At 34.2% G+C, this 20,306-nt stretch overlaps 2 protein-coding genes across 2 annotated transcripts; both read right to left on the bottom strand.

Annotated features, from left to right (window-relative positions):
- Positions 1-2,062: 2,062 nt before the first annotated feature.
- LOC141692844 (ethylene-responsive transcription factor ERF017-like) lies at positions 2,063-3,168 on the bottom strand. Its single transcript, XM_074497793.1, has one exon. It carries the CDS (start codon positions 3,108-3,110, stop codon positions 2,376-2,378), a length of 735 nt encoding a protein of 244 aa, XP_074353894.1. The 5' UTR covers positions 3,111-3,168; the 3' UTR covers positions 2,063-2,375.
- Positions 3,169-18,133: 14,965 nt separating this feature from the next.
- LOC141691394 (uncharacterized) lies at positions 18,134-20,053 on the bottom strand. The gene has a single exon (XM_074496135.1). The coding sequence runs from the start codon at positions 20,051-20,053 to the stop codon at positions 18,134-18,136; it is 1,920 nt and encodes a 639-aa protein (XP_074352236.1).
- Between the last annotated feature and the right edge of the window lie 253 nt (positions 20,054-20,306).

Here is a 20,306-nt window from a genome sequence, read left to right as displayed (position 1 = left end):
AATCGACCAGATTAATTACCATGAGATTAGATGCAGACAATTCATGATGGACCCCCAATCGAGTGAGACAACGTCTCATTACGAGGAAAGAGGAAGAAGCAGAAAAGATAATATCCCGCCAGCTTATGCATGAACAAGTTTGTACTGTGCCCAAAATACACCATTTTTTATTTTAATTTCTGCGCACGTATCATCCAAAATATCCACGAATTATGTATTTTAGGAATGGATATTCAATATTTTAATATTTAACATGCATATTTATTTTTACTTTTATGAAGAATGCACATATTCAACATGCGTATTCACAAAAAATAAAATGTGAATATGTATGTTCAACTTGTGTTTCCTTTGTTAATTTTTTTAAAAACTGAATACGCATCCCCATGTTTCGTGGATATTTTGGCCGTACGGTACAGTCAATTGGCATTTTGAGCATTTGTTCACAAATGATGGGTATTTTGATTTTTCACCCGAAAGGATATAGGTGGAGGATTAATACTTGGGAGTATGTGATAATTATGATGTTTTTTTTTAATCTTAAAACCAATGCAAATTACTTCGGGAAAATACTTGGTGCGCCAAATAGAATACAAAATTTTATACTAAATAATATATATTAAATTTTAATTTGAATGTGTCCATGTATTCACATGAACTGCTCTGATTAAAATATTTTATATCAGTTATCATGTTATTTTACACAAATATTTATATATAATTGTAGATAATTTTGTGTGCACCTAATAATACTCTTTACTTAAAGTTCTAATATGACATGGTTTTAATATTCAACAAACACTCCACTCGAATACTCCATTACTTTTTCTTAAGATCTATCAACAAATTTCAAGACCTGTACTAGTTATATGCATGATTAAGATCCGAGTCGCTCTTTACATTAATATTAGGTATTCTTTTTTCTTTTTTTATAAAGAGATATATGGCAGCTTATAGGCGTCTCGATTAATTCTTGAGAAAAAAATTAATTGATGGGGGCAAAAAACAGAGAGAGGGATAGAGACCTTGGTGGAGCAAAGATGAGAGAGAGAGAGAGATTGAGGGCTCAACTTGACATGATACTGAATCCAATTTTGACACATGCATAATTAATTGCTGAATGTGGTCCTTACTCCAAACCTGTTACTCGAATGTAATTGATGTAGCCTGGCAAAAGATTAGTCGGACACTCTTGCCCTCTAAATGTGGAAATATCATATGCTTCGCCTTAAGCAGAAAGTCAGTTGTTACACACACTCTACTGTTCTGAATAATGAAAGCATATCCAAGAGGGATGGTAGTATGGGAGAGACTAACTAAATACGGCCATTCGCTAATCACGTCACTTTGTCACTTGTATTATTTTCTAACAAGTTCAATTTAAATAAACATTTGTGCCTTCCTTCCTGCTGAATCACTTTTTTTTACAATCACTGTCCATAGATCATTCATTTGGGTCTAGTAGTTATATTAGCTGCATTTTTCCTGTGGGAATTAAATATATAATGCAAAGTCAGGATTGTCAACCATTACTCAACAAAGGACGAACCTATATTTTACTCTACTAACAAACTACACCACCTACCTCGTTTATCTTGAGGTTGGAGCTAGCACAATCTATTCAACACGTAAATTATATACAAGCACACTTTACTCTTCTTCTTTTTCGAATATAAGGAAATTATTTTTATTAATGCTACCAGTAACAGTATTAATATACATTTATATGAAAGCATTTTATATCTCAATCAATTAAGTACCAAACTATATTATGAATAATCTCGTCAAACATGCAATTAACTTAACATACACATTATCTGACGCTGACCCTGAGCCCTAACATGCAATTATTTTTCTTGTTTCACAAGAAGCGGTATATAACTTTCCATATACAGAAACAAACTAGATAGTAACTTAACATAATGTCAGAGATTTTTAATGATAATATTTTCGAATCCTCCCTCAAAATGTTCCTTTTTCCTCGTTAAATAACCCATATATATGTTGTTGGAGATATTTAGACAATTAACTTTTATTTGAAGAATAATTAAACAAAAGATAGTTTCATTAATATAATTAAATGCACATAAAACATAGCAATTACAACCTAAAATGGGATAGGCCAAGCCCAAAATATATATTCATAATTAATGAGATTATTGGTCAAGAAACCAGGAAAAAAATGATTATATTAGCCTACAACTACATAATTTAAAATTTATTTGTTGCAAACTTTTACTTATATTAAGTAAAAGTAAAAAAAGTATATATATAAATGTATCAAAATTAATTTCAGGCCCTGAGAATATATATGTTAGAATATATATTCCAAGCACACAACAGTGATCTGTTTGCGGGAAAACTCAGGTCATTCATCAAAAATTCCAAAGAAACGATTCTTGGTAAGTAGTATATTCACAAGGCTCTTCAACGTTCATCTGAGATGACAAATAGAACTCATTCGAAAGATCATCAAAACCCGGAAATATACCAAAGTCAGGGACCCCGTTATTAGTCCATCCCGGACCCATTGTCGAATACTCATCAAAAACTGACGTGTCACTAATATCCATGTTTATATCATGAATTGCTCCGTCAGTAGGTGATTGTGCCTGTGACGGTGATGGTGACGGAGACGGAGAACGTGACTCTACTACCGGTAATCCAGGAGACCGAGAATTCGAACTTGGTTGACCCGAATTCGCAAAGTGAGTAGCAGCTGCTTGAATCTCTGCCGGTGTAAATGACCTACCGCCTGGAATATTTGGTGGAGTGTTGGGAAAATTGAAGTTTGCGTTACGGCCTCGGAGACAGAAAAGGGCTGCATCGAATGCTCTAGCTGCTTTTTCGGGACAGTCGAATGAGCCTAACCAAATTCTTTCTCTGCTATTCGGCATCCGAATTTCAGACACCCATTTTCCCCAGTTACGTTTTCGAACTCCTCTATACTTGCATGACGATGATGAGGTCCCTGAGTTTTTTTCGCCTTGGGATGATTTAAGAGGAGCCAGTAAATAGTTGTACTTATCAACTTCATCATCCACACATGTAGTAGAACTACTAGCATACTCATCTCTGAGTACTTTATCACTCATTGTTGTTTTCACCATCAAATATCCGATCCGTTGATGGACCTAAAAAAATAAGAAAGATTATAAATGATGAAGTTTGTTGGAATATTTTCTGAGGAATATAATGACGGCTCTGAAGTATATATAGGTATGCACGGAGATCAGTTATGATTATTGAGTGAGTGAGTGAGGAGAGTACGAAAGGTCAACGGAGCGTGTTGGTCAGAGGGGAGAAGAAGGTTTAGAAGGAAATAGGACACGTGGCAGTGAGAGGACAGTTGAGGGCTTTGTTGATTTACGCGGTGCAGTTTAGTGGTAAAACTTGAGAGCACTTACCGAGGACAACAAAATTTTATGGACTCGTTGCATAAAATAGAGTTGCACGTGAATATATAATATATATATTGCACAACTCGTGGGAATTTAAGTAGTGCAAAAGCAGTGCTTGCTGTACCTTTTCACCTATTTTTTAAATAATTTATTTTGTTATAAAGATACTCCCTCCGTCCCTAAAAACGTTTTTTATTTGTGTTATACACGTTTGTCAATGCACACTTATAATTATTAATATATTTAATTTTGTATTAGTATTAAATATAAAATTTTTATTATATTAAAGTACTAATAAATACGAATTCAACGAGATTACTCATTATTATGTTTGATATTATAGATTAAACGTAAATTAGTAGTCAATCACAAACCGTGAACAATACCAAAAATCAATAGAAGAAATGTTTAATGGGGCGGAGGGAGTATCTTGTTGCTTGATACTCTTATTCTCGGGGGACCGATGGATCAAACACTTCCGCTGAATTTAATAAAATATACCTATTTTATTGAAAAGAAGTGTAAAAAGTTTAGTCAAATATGTTTATTGGATGACCGTTGAGAATTTACCAATATCAAACTAGGGTAAACATGAACGATCTCACCTTTATGTCAAAATTTATAAAACAGCTGCCTTTTTATTTTTTTTACATGGTGACATGATTACGTACTCCAACTTTCGTATTCATATGTTTACATATTTTTTCTTAATACTTGGCACATATTTTATTGTATTATAAAATATAATTTTATAATTATTTTATATAAAATTTTTGTATTATATTTTTATTTAAGAAAAATATTTAAAATTATTTAAAAATTAAACTAGATTTTACCAGAAATTTAAAATATGTGTCGATTCTCATCATCAATGTAAAGAATCCGGAGGAACGGAAAAAGTAGTGATGCTTTACCATTTTCTAAGTGCAAACGTTTAAGAATTAAGAACGATGTAAATTTAATATATGATTTTTAAAACTAATTTAGAGCTAATGCAACATAAGATATGGATAAATGATTAATCTTAATCCATTTTATATATAATAAGAGAACATGGTGTTGGAAGTAATTGAACCCGAGTCGTTACATTTACAACCACGTCAAATTATCACTGCACCACACTGATATTTAAGTTTTTTATCATACACATATGTGAGTGTGGTAAATAGTAATAATTTATTTAATTTTAAACATGATTATCAAAATATTTGTACAGTTAGTTTTGAATAATTTAATTTAAGATATAAAGTTAAGCATAATAAATAAACAGATCATTCCCTTATATATTTTAAATTTTTTAATTTAAAAGGTATGTCACATACATTTTTAATATATATTTTTTAATAAAAAATAAATTATACATATAAGTAATTTTGTTAAATGTTGAAAAGAGATACACTTATATAAATATAATATATATGTACTACATATTTATATAAGTTATAATTAGCGTATTTTAATTTATTTCGAATTCAAAATTAGAACTTGACTCATTTTTCAAAATATACTCGAAATTTGAATAAATGACCTGCCCGTAAATACCACGTCACTACCTAGCTTTAATTTAAATTACGAGTTCGACTATAAAATCTTACTATCAAAGAAAAGTTTTGTGATATCTTATTTTTGCTAAAAATTAATATTATTCGATATTTTGAAAGGATTAACAAGCTCAACTAATATTTAAAAAAAAATCAAATTAAAAATATTTAATTTTATAAAAAATAATATACAATGTTATCAAGTTACTAGAAAAAGAAATATTAGAATCATAAATGAAAAAAATTTCAAAATGATTTGAATGATCATATTAGTACAAATTTATCTTAAGATTCTTGAAAAAAAAAACTTGTGAATATTAGTAGTTAGTCTTTACGATATATGAAATATTTTTATGTCACATCCATGACTGATGCTCTGTTGAGTAAAAATAAATATTGTTTGATTGTCAATACTAATGGGACGACGATATATAAATAATTGTATTTATTTATTAGATAATTATAATTTTTGAATAATCATAAATACATATTATTTGAGTAATTTAATAAATAACAATTAGATATATACATGACCAAGATATCTAGCATATAAATAAACGAGACCAACATAATTTACTCAAAAATATAATAAATAATGATTTACATGCATACACACACATGTGACTTTATCTTTACCAATATTAAAAGATTCAATTTTAATGGTGTATTTCACATTTCTTGATATATATGCTAGAAGAAAATAACAAAAGTCTTTTATGTTCCGAAATAAGAATGATCAATTAAATTTAAGTTTTTTTCAATGTGTTAAAAACTTAATAGATTATGTCAAATTTTAATTTATGAATTGACAATTATCCGACATCTTATAAAATTAACTTTGTATAATAGAGAGGATTAAAAGTTAAGTACACAGACGAGATCAATTTTAGTTAATGAATTAAGACATTAGCAATGATATAAAATCAACATAAACGTTGAATTAAAAAAATAACATTTTTCTTAAAAATAAACTTATATTAATTGTAGTGTAAATTATACTTTGTTGAATATTACGATTGCAAGTCTTGATCACTTTAATTATGCATTACTAATTCTTTTAAATTAACCAAGTAATTATAAATTAGTAATGACTTTAGTAATAAAATATCTCAATTACTCCGGGTTTATTTGACCAAAACTCAAAAAATTTACTCGACTCTGCAATATACATATATGTTAATTTTTAGTTTCTTTTTATAAACATATTGACAATATTTGATTCATCTTTTACACGTACAATGACTACCATGGTTGTATTCATTTAGTAAATACAAATTATACGACATAAATAAGAAAATATGTATTATGATTAATGTGATATATTAAAAATATTACGAACGTTATTAATGTTTTGCATGAAAATTATACACATTGATAGATGCTCAACCTGTATTTTATATATTTTAGACGTTATATAATATCTATCAATAAGAAAACGATCAAGAATTTTACCAATATAATTATATGGTGTAAAAAAAATCTAAAAAATATTATTATGCTAGTTTTATTTTATAATAGCTTGATCATCATAACTTTTATGTGGTCTATCCATATTACACATGCCTGTCAAACTCACTCTCACATTCTGTCACTCTAGCGGGTGATAATTATTCTTTCTAGAAGCTTACAGTACTTAAGTGGTCACAGAACATTGATGTCAGGTCGCAACATACAAAACAGAAGTTTCTATACACACACAGAAACGAAGAAACGACCATTGTTTATAAAAAAATTCTAGCAATTAATTAACGGTGTTAAAAAATGTTAAAGTAAAACATTTAATAAAAACTATGTATTAGTATTAAATGTGAAGGTTACATGTTTTTTCTTTCCACAATCTTTTACAATCTAAATGTACACTTTTCTATAGAGGTAGAAAACAATAAAATTAAAATATCAATATATTTCATTTAATAAATATTTTACGTATTTATGTAGGAGGGTCTATACATAAAATTTTGCTTAGCTAGCCTCTGAAAGACCCTGTTTCTGTTTGCAATAAATATATATATATATCTTCTTATTTAGCACTTTCTCTATTTTCACACAACGTTTGTTTTGAAAGTAAAAAAAAAAAAAACTTCCATGCCGAGGACAACGGCATTTGTGGTTGTTTTCGCTGGGACTGGGACAGCGAAGTCACATGTGATGTATGCGAATGTGAATGCGAATGAGATCCTTTCTATATCGGGTCATCCTTTACGTTAATAAACAGACTGACAATACATACTAACCATACGAACGTCATGCATTACTTACTTTAGTATTAATGGTGAAAGCTGCATTTTTAAGATTATCGTCAAATCAGAGTACACTCCGTGTACCTGATAGCTGGTGAAATATTTTACATTTTTCATGCAATAATATTTAACTCCGTGTACATGATAAGTAGGATTAATCAACTATGCATGTGTAAATTAAAAATTAAATATTTTTTAAAAGGATCAAAATTTAATTACTGCATCAACAATAAAAGAATTCGAACTTGGGATATCTACAAATATAGTTGCATAATTCTATTATTAGACAAGTTATTTGATAATAATAATAATAATAATAATATATTTTATGCTCCTGAAAATAAATGCGAGCTTATAATAATTTTAGAAAATAAAGATAAAAGGAATGTTCGGCGCAGGTAGCTAGGTCCGGTGCCAGTGGTGGCGGCTTAGAAATGAATGAAACATTCGTTAAGTTGCAGCAACTTTTGCTTATCGGTTGTTGATTAAATTTTGACTAGGATTTGTTGCTGCTGTTCATAAATCGCCCAGCAAAATGTATACATGACCCAGCGTCACAGCGTGCGTCATGTGGTCACATTCATTACAATTACACTGTTTTCTATAAAATTACTGAAACCTTGGGAAATTTTTAATTACGGAATTAGTTGACAATATTTTTATAAATTTGTTGGTAATTTTTTTTCCAACAACACACAAATTAATAAATTCAGAGTAAAATGCATATTGTGTGTTTGTAGCATTATGAATTATGCACTTTGTGTGCATGAATTTAATATACTCGAGATTACAAAATCAATGCGTACTTGCGTTAAAAAAATTGAACCCAATCAGTACTTTGCATGTTTTAAAGGTTAATTTAATTATAATTATTTTTGTTAAGTAGTCAGTAGTCAGCGTAAGACAAGCGTAAGAAGAGTGTAGTATCTGGGTATGCTTCACTAATATTTAATAACGCCACGATGTATCCACAATAAAAACTTAGCAGGGCCTTCCGTGCTAGGAGCATTTGAATTAAGATCATAAAACCACAGCTGTTAAATAGCGGAGCTATAGTTTATCCATGCCAGACCAGTGATGAATGAGGCCTTAAGGAATAGTCTCACATGAATTCTTAAGGAATAATTTGTTAATTCAAGTGTTTATGATGATAAGATTTCTTAGCAACAGAATGAAGACATCAGATTGGAATCATTCGAGATCTCAGTAATGTTTATCAGAATGTAGTTTGTTCAATCTTTCTGGAAGTCTATCCCGCAGGTTTAGTATTAGGTTGTTAGGGTTTGTGTAAATCTTGTTTATCTGGATAAACCTTATCTCAAACAAACCCACCACCTTATCTTATAAATCAAGTTTAAATCTCTCAAGTCTTATCTTTACTTGATTTATCTTTTTCAAACTTCTAACAGATTAGTTTCAAAAGTCTCATTCAAATATTCTTCAAACAAACTTATTTTCAAATCTTTTTATCTTATCCTTTGTTTGAAAATCTGTGAGAACATTGCCTATAAATACAACTTATTATTTCAGATTTGGCGAACGCTTTCACGAGAATCTTCCATCATCTGAAATCATTTTCTTGTTCCATACCTGACATATATATATCCAGAAAAACAAGAAGTTTAATTGAGTTGTAAACATTCACATTATATTCTTGTAACTGAATCGTGTATTATATCACTTGTCCCGGGTTGTGGGAGGTTGATTACAACAGGAAGACCAAGTAGCTTTGTGCTAGGTAGCTGTGTGCTAGGGAAAGGTTTCTTTCAAGTGGGCCAAGATTGTAATCAAGGAAAGTTTGTAAGTACTTTGTTTTAAGTGGATATAATATATTCTCTATGCTAGTTGGCATGGGGACTTGGATGTAGGCCATAGACTAGGTGTAGGGGCCGAACCAAGTGAAAACTCTTGGTATTATGCATTGTTTGATTTCTTTATTACTGCATTTATATTTCAGTAATTTACTTTCTGCAGTTAAAAGAGACTGTCCCATAACCTGTCTCATTTGTAAAGGGACTGTCCCATTTGCATAAGAGACTGTCCCATTTGCCTTGACAGTTAGAATATTATTTTATCTATCGAGCCATCGAATTTCATTTGGTATCAGAGCATGTGCATTTAATTCTCTTTTTAGTGTTTATTTTGCTAGCGATCCATAGCTCAACCAGATAGGTATTCAAACAATTATCCACCACTGCTTCATGGTGCTGAAAACTACAATGATTGAAAGTTTCAGATGAAGATCTTTCTCCCGCGTGATGCATTCGAATGGGATGTTGTAGAAAATGGTTTCACAATTCCTATGAAAGAAGGGAAGCCAAAATCTCTCAAGGATCTTTCTCCTGAAGAAGTGAATGCAATGAACTCCAATGCTAAAGCGATGAACTCACTTCTCAATGGCATGGTAGCTACAGAATTAAGAAAAGTATCAGCATGTACTACTGCCAAACAGATCTGGGATACGATCAAAGTCAGCCACGAAGGCACGTCTAAGGTACGTGAAGTAAAATTAAGTATGCTAATGAGTGACTATGAAGGTTTCAGGTTGGAAAGAGATGAAAGCGTGCGAGATGCTCAAGGGAGGTTTCTGACATTGATGAACTCTATCTCACTTCTGGAAAGGATCATTCCTCAATCTGAGATTAATAGGAAAATCCTCAGAGCAATGCCAAAGAAGTTTGCTCCAAAAGTTACCATTATGCAGGATTATACGCTGCTTTCGACTATGGATACTCTAACACTGTTCAGTGAATTGGAAGAATTCGAAAACCAGCTACGCAGATATGATGAAGAAGATGAAGTTCCTCGCAAGAAAACTCTGGCACTTAATGCAGATGCAGACGAGTCTCCTGATGATTCTGATGAAGAGATTGCTCTTCTAACAAAGAAGTTTCATAAATTTCTTGCCAAACGGAATGCCTCCAAACGACCTATGAAGTCACAGTTTCCAAAGAAAGACTTCAAATCTAATCCGAGCAAGGAGGTTAAAACGAATCAAAGCAAAGATACTTGTTTTGAGTGTAGAAAGAAAGGGCACTTCAAAAAGGACTGCTACAAGCCGAAGAACAAAAAGAAGGCATTAATTACTTGGAGTGATGATGAATCTGACGTGGAGATCGATTCAGATGATGAAGTTGCTAAATTTTGCTTTGCTGGACTAGAGGACAACTCCAGTGACAATGATGAGGTACGGAATATTAAATATAATTCAAATATATCTTCATCTATTTTAAATTTGCAGGTCCAGGTTAAGAAGTTGAAAGAAAAGAATGCTTATTTAAAACAAGCATTAAGTGAAGTTCTTAGTGAAATGGATGACTCCATGAAAGAAGAAGCCTTGGTTGCTGAAAACAAATCCTTACTTGAAAGGGTTTCAAAACTCACTGAAGAAAATCAATATCTCAAAAATGAGATTGAGATGAAGGATGTATGCCTTGAAGCCTTGAAGAAAGAGTCAATATCTGTTGATCCAGAAACCGTTAAAGAAGACAGTGCTCCTGATCCCTTGGTTCCTGAATTAAAGCAGAAAGTCGAACAGCTTGAAAAGGATTTAGCTAAATATTTTCATGGAGAAGGAACTTTGAATGCTCTTCTTGGTGAACAAAAATCTTCTCTTGATAAAGGAGGTTTAGGATGTGAGTCAATCAAGAAACGTGCATTTCAAGGCGGTTATAAGCGAGCTCCTATGAAATATAAGATACCTTATGAGAAATGTCGAGATTGTGGCAAAGTTGGCCACCCTACAGCTGAATCTAGATTATGTGGTATCAAGGACCACTCCTCTAACTCATCTTATAAATCGTCTACTAGATATAAATCTGCTAATACTTCTGTTAATATTGTTCAGATGTGGATTAAGAAATCAGATAGACATTTATATAAGATTTGTGATACTAACCAACCAGGACCCAAGGTTAAGTGGGTACCTAAGAGATAAAGCAATTCTTGCAGGTTTGTTTGAAGGTCCATGTTCCGCGAAATAAATGGATCATCGACAGTGGTTGTTCACGTCACATGACAGGTGATAAATCCAAGTTTCTATCTCTAGTTGCCAAGGAAGGTGGCTTAGTTACTCTTGAAGATTCAAACACCGTCAGAATTATTGGAAAAGGCACCATTGGTAATGACAGGTTTGCCATTTCTAATGTTCGTTTAGTTGATGGTTTGAAATATAATCTCAGTAGTGTAAGTCAACTTACTGATGTTGGTCATAAGGTTAAGTTCGATAAAGATGTTTGTTATATTGGTAATAAAGCTAACGAGTTTGCTTTAGTAGCCAAAAGAAAATGAAACATCTTTGTGTTAGATTTTGATGAGCAGCAAGAAGAAATCTGTCTAGCTACCGTTCAAGAACAACAGAATCTGTGGCATAGGCGTCTTGGTCATGTTCATATGGATCTACTTCGAAAGATATCTTCACATGAGTTAGTTCGAGGTTTACCAAAGCTGAAATACAAGAAAATAGAACCTTGTTCAGCTTCCCAACTTGGAAAACAGGTGAAAACTTCCTTTACTGCCAAGAATAAAGTATCAACTTCTGTTCCTTTGCAGCTCCTTCATCTAGATCTTTTCAGTCCAGAAAGGTATGTAAGCTTGGGAGGTAAGAATTATGCCTTTGTTGTAGTTGATGATTATTCTCGTTTTACTTGGATATTATTTTTACGAACTAAGGATGAAGCTTTTGTTGAGTTTAAGGATCTTATTACTAACCTTGAGACTAAGTATTCATTTAAGCTCAAGACTATTCGTAGTGATCATGGAGGTGAATTCGAGAAGGATTTCATAACCTTCTGCAAATCGAGAGGAATCACTCATGAATTCTCAGCTCCTCGAACTCCTCAGCAGAACGGAGTAGTAGAACGCAAGAACAGGACTTTACAGGAAACTGCCAGAACTCTACTGCATGAGAGTAAGCTTCCAAGAAAATTTTGGGCTGAAGCGGTACACACTTCCTGTTATGTTTTAAATAGAGTACTTATTCGTCCTATTTTGCTTAAAACTCCGTATGAATTGCTTAAGAAAAGGACTCCTAACATTAGTTATTTTCGAGTATTTGGTTCAAAGTGTTTTATTTTAGATACTCAAAATAATCGAGGCAAGTTCGATGCGAAATCTACGGAAGGAATCTTCTTGGGATATTCTACAACAAGCAAAGCTTATCGTGTTTATAATTCTGTCAAGAACAAAGTAGAAGAATCCATCAATATTGCGTTCAATGAATCCTCAAAGAATATATCTCAAATTGATGAAGACACTGCGGATCTATCGTCTCATTCCCAAATGAGACAGTCTCATTCTGACAAATCAAGCAGTCAAGACTCTCCAGGTCCATCTCAGTCTTCTGATAATTTTTCAGGATCTACTCAAGCTTCAGATGAATCTTCTGGCTCTCCAAAGACTCCCGATAGTGTTTCAAATGTGAATTCTGTTACTCCTCTGGATAAATCTTTACAAGCGGAAATGAGGCAGTCTCTTTTGAATGAGACAACTCCTATTTATTTCCAGGCAGATAATTCTAATGAGGAAGAAATGAGTAATATTCAACTTCCTAAATCTTCTAGGACTGTGAAGAATCATCCACCAGATAATGTTCTCACTGATTTAGATCAAGGGATTTCTACTCAAAGCAGACTTCATAATCTATGTGCATTATGTGCTTTTGTTGCTGAATTCGAACCAAAGAATGCTTAAGAAGCAGTTACAGACGAACATTGGTCTATTGCAATACAGGAGGAATTGAACCAGTTCGAGCGTTGTGATGTTTGGGAACTCGTCCCACCTCCTCAGGATGCCAAGATCATTGGTACTCGTTGGGTTTTCAAGAATAAGAAGGATGAAGATGGCAACATTATTCGAAATAAAGCTCGTTTGGTTGCTCAGGGATACAACCAACAGGAAGGAATCGATTACGACGAGACATATGCTCCAGTAGCTCGTTTAGAAGCTATTCGAATCTTAATGGCTTTTGCAGCTCACAAGAAGTTCAAGCTCTATCAGATGGACGTCAAGAGCGCTTTTCTAAATGGCTATCTCAAGGAAGAAGTCTACGTGAAGCAGCCTCCAGGTTTTATTCACGAGAAGTACCCTAATTATGTTTACAAGCTCAAGAAATCTGTCTATGGATTGAGACAGTCCCCTCGATGCTGGTATGAGCGTCTCAGTCAATTTCTTGTGAACAATGGTTTCATTTGTGGTACACTCGATCCAACTCTCTTTATTTTTCATAAACGTGATAACTTTCTTTTAGTACAAGTTTATGTTGATGATATAGTATTTGGATCTTCTAACGAATCTCTGTGTAAGTGGTTTTCTGATTGCATGCATAAGGAATTCGATATGAGTTTGATGGGTGAATTGCAGTACTTCCTAGGTTTACAAATTAATCAGTCTAATGCAGGAACATTTATTCACCAAGGCAAGTACATTAAGGATTTACTCAAAAGATTTGCACTTGATCATGTCTCACCTAAATCAACTTCGATGAGTACTTCAGTTAAGCTTACAAAGGATGAACAAGGTACACCTGTAGATGTCACTAAATTTCGAGGTATGATTGGTTCGTTGTTATATTTAACTGCCTCACGGCCTGACATTATGTATAGTGTATGCTTGTGTGCTCGTTTCCAATCTCAACCTAAAGAATCTCATTTGAATGTTGTTAAACGTATTTTTAAATATTTGAAAGGTACGAGTGACTTGGGATTATTTTATCCAAGCTCCTCTTCCTTTGACTTAATCGGTTTTTCAGGTGCTGACTATGCAGGGTCACAGGTTGATAGAAAAAGCACAAGTGGTGCTTGTGAATTTTTAGGAGATTGTTTAGTTGCATGACATAGTAAAAAGCAAACTTCAGTAGCTCTCTCTACAGCTGAAGGAGAGTACATTGCAGCGGGAAGTTGTTGTGCTCAAATTTTATGGATGCAACAAACATTGCAGGATTTTTGGTATTTCTTACTCAAATATTCCTATTTATTGTGATAATACTTCTGCAATTAATATCTCTAAAAATCCTGTCATGCATTCTCGTACTAAGCATATTGATGTTCGTCACCATTTTCTACGAGATAATGTTTCTAAAGGTAATATTGAACTTATTTATATTTCTACTGAGAAACAGCGTGCAGATATCTTCACTAAGCCATTAGCTGAAGATAGATTTTGTAAAATGCGTCGTGAATTAGGTATGTGTTCTCTGTAATTTATTACGTGATTTTATGTAATTTATGTGTTTAAATGTGAATTATGTCATAATACTTAAATATTTGTTGAATATTTATTGTTTGTCTTTGAAATTAGGTTCCGTGTTAATTACACCTTGTACTCATGTTTGTGAATTTGTGTTTTATATTTTTTTTATTTTTATTTGTCTGTATGTTTATGCGTGTAAATAGTATTAGATTTTGTAAATCTTTTGATTAGACTTATCATATCCTTGAAACTCGTGCATGTATCATTCATTCAATACATCACTTATGTTTTGCACCTATTCACTTCCTCTTCCATCTCTAACTCTTCAGTTTCTACTTCTTTTTAAACTCTCTTTCTTAATCTTTTCATTTTCTTTTCTCATTCTACTCTCTCATTCTCTCCAAATCCTATCCTTTCTCTCTTAACCCTAAAATCTTCTTTCTTCCATGGCTCGCCGTTTGAGATCCACCGCTAACCAAACCCCGACCCCTGGTCCGTCTGGTTCGAAGCGTCGTCGTATGGCCGCAGTTATTTCCGAAGCATCTAGTGAAGCATCTCCTAATTCTTCTGAACGTCATGCAAAGAAAAGCACTACTAAGGCGTGGCACAAGTCCATTCTGAAAGAAAGGTTGTGTGATACTGATCTTCTCTCCAGGATTGTCGTATCATCGTTGTTTGAAGCTGTTGGGTGTGCTGGGTTGTTGTCGCCGTCAGATGTGATCTCTCCAGATTTGGTGAAGGAGTTCTATGCGAATTTTTCGATTTTGGCCGACAATATTGTGTTCTCTTCGGTGAAAGGAAGTCCAGTTTGCTTTAAGGCGGATTTGCTGGCCAGGCTCACAGGAGTATCCGATCAAGGCCCCTGCCCGTTTACCACTCATCAGGCCTTTGACGAGATTCCTGGATTGCAATATGAGGAACAACTCAAAGCTATTCTCGGTGACAACTTTGTTTCTGTGTCTGTCAAACCGTTGGTAACTGATTTAACTCCTATGTGCTTATTATTGTTTAAATTGTTTCACTCGAATGTTTTGCCTCGTAAATCTGGTCGTGATAGAGTCACATTTCAGGATTCTATACTTCTGTATGTGTTTGTTAAGAAAGCCCCTTGTAATTTGGCTTCATTGATTATTTCCAACATGAATCATTGTGCTAAACATGAATCCATGCATCTTCCATACCCTGCTTTGTTAACAAAGATTTTTCAGTATTTTCGTGTTCCTTTTGAGTCTGCTAAATCAGAAAGATTGAATGTTGTTTTTGATTTGTCTATTTTAACTGCGAATGGTCTCGTAGTTTCTGAATCAAATGATTTGTTCTTTGATGATGCCCACCGTTCTGTTGGTGGTTTTCCCAAATCCCCCCATTATGCGTTAGACCCAAATGATCAAAACACCAATACTGTCCTAAATTCGTTGTTTGCTAAGTTAGAAGAGAATTCTGCTGCTTTAGCTTCAATTAACCAGCATTTTGCTTCTGTCAAAACTCTCGGATCACTAACTTCAGAAGTTAGTATTTTAAATGCTTCTTTTGAGTTGTTTAGGAAGTATGTTTGTTCCTCTTTGGATGATATAAATGCCAAACTCTCTGTATTGCATACTTCTGATGTCAAGTTGTCTAAGACCATAGATTTTGAGTTTGAGACTCTGCAAGAAGGGATGGTTTCCTCTGCTAAGGCATGGGAAAAGGAGTTTGTTAAGTTGTTTTTCAAGCTTGGGTCAGAGACTAAATTTCTATCTCAGCAGTTGTCAGTCATGCAAGACAAGAGCAAGATGTATTGGCACAAGAAGCGAGACTGGATTGGAGATTGTACTCTAGAAGAAATTACTGCTCCACTACCACTTCCTGCCATTCCTCCACCTTCAGTTTTTGGCATGTCCAGAGAAGAATACAAGGCAAAGATTTTTGACTGGCTTCGTGAAAGGGATGGAAAGGCACCAGCTCAGGAAGCTTTTGACAAGCTATTTTCAGAGTATGGCTCGGCTCCAGTGTTTCCTTCATCCCAGAACAAGGCTTCTGGTTCAGGCAAAGGCAAAGCTCCAGTTAATGTTGATGACGATTCTGATTAGAGACCCCTTTTATGATGAAGGGGGAGAAATTTTATGATTTTAAGATAATTTTAAGACGATGATGTGTTTATTTGGTTTTTAAGACTATGTTTCTGAATGGGTGTGTTGGTGTATGAACTTTATTTTTGATGGATGTTTTTGGATGATTTTATGTGTTTAACTGATATTCTGGATTCGTTTATGTGATTAGATAACAATTGCAACTGGACATCCTGGTTTATGGATGGGTTGTCTTCTGTTTTAAGTGTTTAATGATTGAGACTGTCTCTTTTATGCATATTGATCTAGTGTCTCATTCATTCTTTAGTTGTCTATTCTCGTAATAATTGCATAGATTATAAACTGTAATATATTCTGTTGGTTCTAACTCTATTTTACAGGCCTTTAGTGTTTTTGATAGAGGGAGCATTTATGCTTTCTTTGTCATCATCATAAAAGGGGGAGAATGTTAATTCAAGTGTTTATGATGATAAGAGTTCTTAGCAACAGAATGAAGACATCAGATTGGAATCATCCGAGATCTAATCAATGTTTATCAGAATGCAGTTTGTTCAATCTTTCTGGAAGTCTATCCCGCAGGTTTAGTATTAGGTTGTTAGGATTTGTGTCAATCTTGTTTATCTGGATAAACCTTATCTCAAACAAACCCACCACCTTATCTTATAAATCAAGTTTAAATCTCTCAAGCCTTATCTTTACTTGATTTATCTTTTTCAAACTTCTAATGGATTAGTTTCAAAAGTCTCATTCAAATATTCTTCAAACAAACTTATTTTCAAATCTTTTTATCTTATCCTTTGTTTGAAAATCTGTTAGAACATTGCCTATAAATACAACTCATTATTTCAGATTTGGCGAACGCTTTCACGAGAATCTTCCATCATCTGAAATCATTTTCTTGTTCCATACCCGATATATATATATATATATATATATATATATATCCAGAAAAACAAGAAGTTTAATTGAGTTGTAAACATTCACATTATATTCTTGTAACTGAATCGTGTATTATATCACTTGTCCCGGGTTGTGGGAGGTTAATTACAACAGGAAGGCCAAGTAGCTTTGTGATAGGTAGCTGTGTGCTAGGGAAAGGTTTCTTTCAAGTGGGCCAAGATTGTAATCAAGGAAAGTTTGTAAGTACTTTGTTTTAAGTGGATATAATACATTCTCTATGCTAGTTGGCATAAGGACTTGGATGTAGGCCATAGACTAGGTGTAGGGGCCGAACCAAGTGAAAACTCTTGGTGTTCTGCATTGTTTGATTTCTTTATTACTGCATTAATATTTCAGTAATTTACTTTCTGCAGTTAAAAGAGACTGTCTCATACCCTGTCTCATTTGTAAAGGGACTGTCCCATTTGCATAAGAGACTGTCCCATTTGTCTTGACAGTTAGAATATTATTTTATGTATCGAGCCATCGAATTTCATAATTAACCTAGCGGCCGCAACCATTAATTTGTAGATCAAGACACATGAAAGTTTCGGTACAATGAGTTATGACTTTGCAAGCAATGAACAATGGTAGCTCAACTAGAAAAGAGAACAGAGATGAAAACCATTGGAAAAAATTAAATGATCACTATATTTTCTAGAAAATGTCAGCCATTTAAGCCGTTGATACCCGAATGTATAACTAATTTATATTTATTATAACATAATATTCAACTGAACAAGAATCAAAATCTATTAGTCAAGCACCACAAGTTCACTATACTCTTCACCAGCAATGGCCTTCTGCATAAACTTTTCCGGATTCAACTCAGCCCCACCATCCTCCAAGAAAAGTGTCATCAAATTTTTGGAATAGCCACTAACAAGTGCCACCCCTTGCTGGTTTGCCACAACAGGCGTCGCTCTAGAGTTCCTCACGTTCCAGAATACTATCTCCGGAACAGAATAGCCTTTCTCTGAAAACTTCCGGGTGATAGCTTGATAATCTGTTTCCCATTGGTTTGATTGGTTTGTGACCTGATAGAATTCCATGTCACTAAACACAAACACCCTTTTAATCATCTGGTCCTCTTTTACATTCCCAATCATGGCTGATTGCAATATCAAACCAAATACCTTCTGAAGATCAGGTTTACCTCCCAGCTTCATTTCCCTCACGAATTCAATTTTTGATCTCAAATCCTCTCCTTCCACTTTTAGCAGCTCTGGCTTGGTGTTCAACGTGAGAATATTGCGCCTCCAAGGTTCCTCGCTTAATTCAGATAGTAGCACACCCAAAGCCAGTGCCACCTCCATGGAAACACCATTCATTTTAGAAGATACATCACACACAGCCAGACAATTTTTCAACTTTCCTTTCATGGACAATCTATGTACCATTCTTTTCCATTGGCTCTCGGCTAATTTCCCATCCCCGTAGTTTATACCCTCTATTATCTCATGCGGAAACCAACCATCCCTCACTTTCCCTTTCAGAAATCCTCCCTTCTTATCGGTTTTTACTTTCTCACCCATTCCGCCTGCCTTCAACTCCTTAGCAGGCCTCCTCTGCCTCTCAAGCAATGCCTTACGAAGGGGAACAAGCACTTCTTTTCTCAACCGGTCACGAACACGATAAGCATAATAAGCATCCAACAAACCAGCCTCATACTCCTCTTTGGGGAACATCTTTCTTGCTATACGTTCACACACCAATGTAACTCTATCATACGATGAATCTAATGAGGGACACCATTTAGCAGCTAAACTAATTTCCCTCAATTTGCCGGACTTGAACAATACGAGATCAGTTTTTAAACATTCTGCAAAGAAATCTGAAATTCTCTCAAATAAAAACCTATAATCAGAATCACTTCCATATCTAGTAATTGCTACTTTAGCCCTGTCAATTCTTTCCTCTTCCCTACGCCTTCTAGCCTCCTTCTTCTCAATCGCATCTCTCTTTCTTGAAGCCAACACTCTAGCCTCTCTCGACGCTACCTTACTCGCATCACTCACCCCCTTATTCTTCTTCTTCTTTTTACCTCCATCCGACCAACTGTTATGTCCAAAAGGCCTCTCAGTCTTACCCCTTCGATTATAATCACTGGAACGAGAACGCTTAGTCTTTTCTTGTTTTGCAAGTTTCCTCTTTGAATGAGCTTCCGTAGCTACCTTCCTCACATCACTTCCTAAAAGTATCCGATACAAAATCTCTAACAAATCCTTAAAGTAACCGAACTTCGCTACTGATCCTACATTACAAGCTAGGGTTTTAGGGTGATGCTTATGAAGCCAAAGCGCAGCCTTATAAAATCCCTCCTTATCAGACTTTCCAGTAGCATGAACGCCACGAAGATTACAAACTAGTTTAATAGTTGTGATCGGGCAATGAGCATACGCGGATGTGAGATAATTAATTAGGGTTGACTCATGCATGTTAGGAACAACATGGAAGAAGAAATCAAGACATGGGTTTCCGGTAGATGAATAAGTTGGAGATGAGTTTTCAGTTCGAGATTTGGGAGGGCTAAGTGGTTTAGTAATGGAATTAAAGTTGGAATTCAAGAGATCAAGAAAAGGATTGCCTGTGTTTGCTGATTCTGAGCTGGCTAAAGATGGTGAGGGTTTAGGGTTTTTAATCTCAGGGGGTCCTAATAAGCACGGAGACGCCATTGTTCAAGTTTAGGGCCGGGTTTGTGATGTAATTTATCTCGATCACGTTGGTTTTAGGGTTTGTATTTCGGATTGAAAATTTATAAACAGTTGCCCGTCTATATATAGAGAGATGAATGCAGGGGTTTTATACAGAAGGCGGTTTCATTATAATTTAATTCGGTTAATTTTTTGTGCACCACGGCACCCATTTTTTCTATTCTTGTTTTGCCAAGTCACCGCCTTGACTTCTTATGTAGTTCTGTTCTCTCGC

The sequence above is a fragment of the Apium graveolens genome, chromosome 10 (genome assembly GCF_009905375.1).
Source record: "Apium graveolens cultivar Ventura chromosome 10, ASM990537v1, whole genome shotgun sequence".
Classification (NCBI taxonomy): Eukaryota; Viridiplantae; Streptophyta; class Magnoliopsida; order Apiales; family Apiaceae; genus Apium; species Apium graveolens.
Note: the sequence above shows the minus strand (reverse complement) of the source record. Positions and strands in the feature narration are given on the sequence as shown.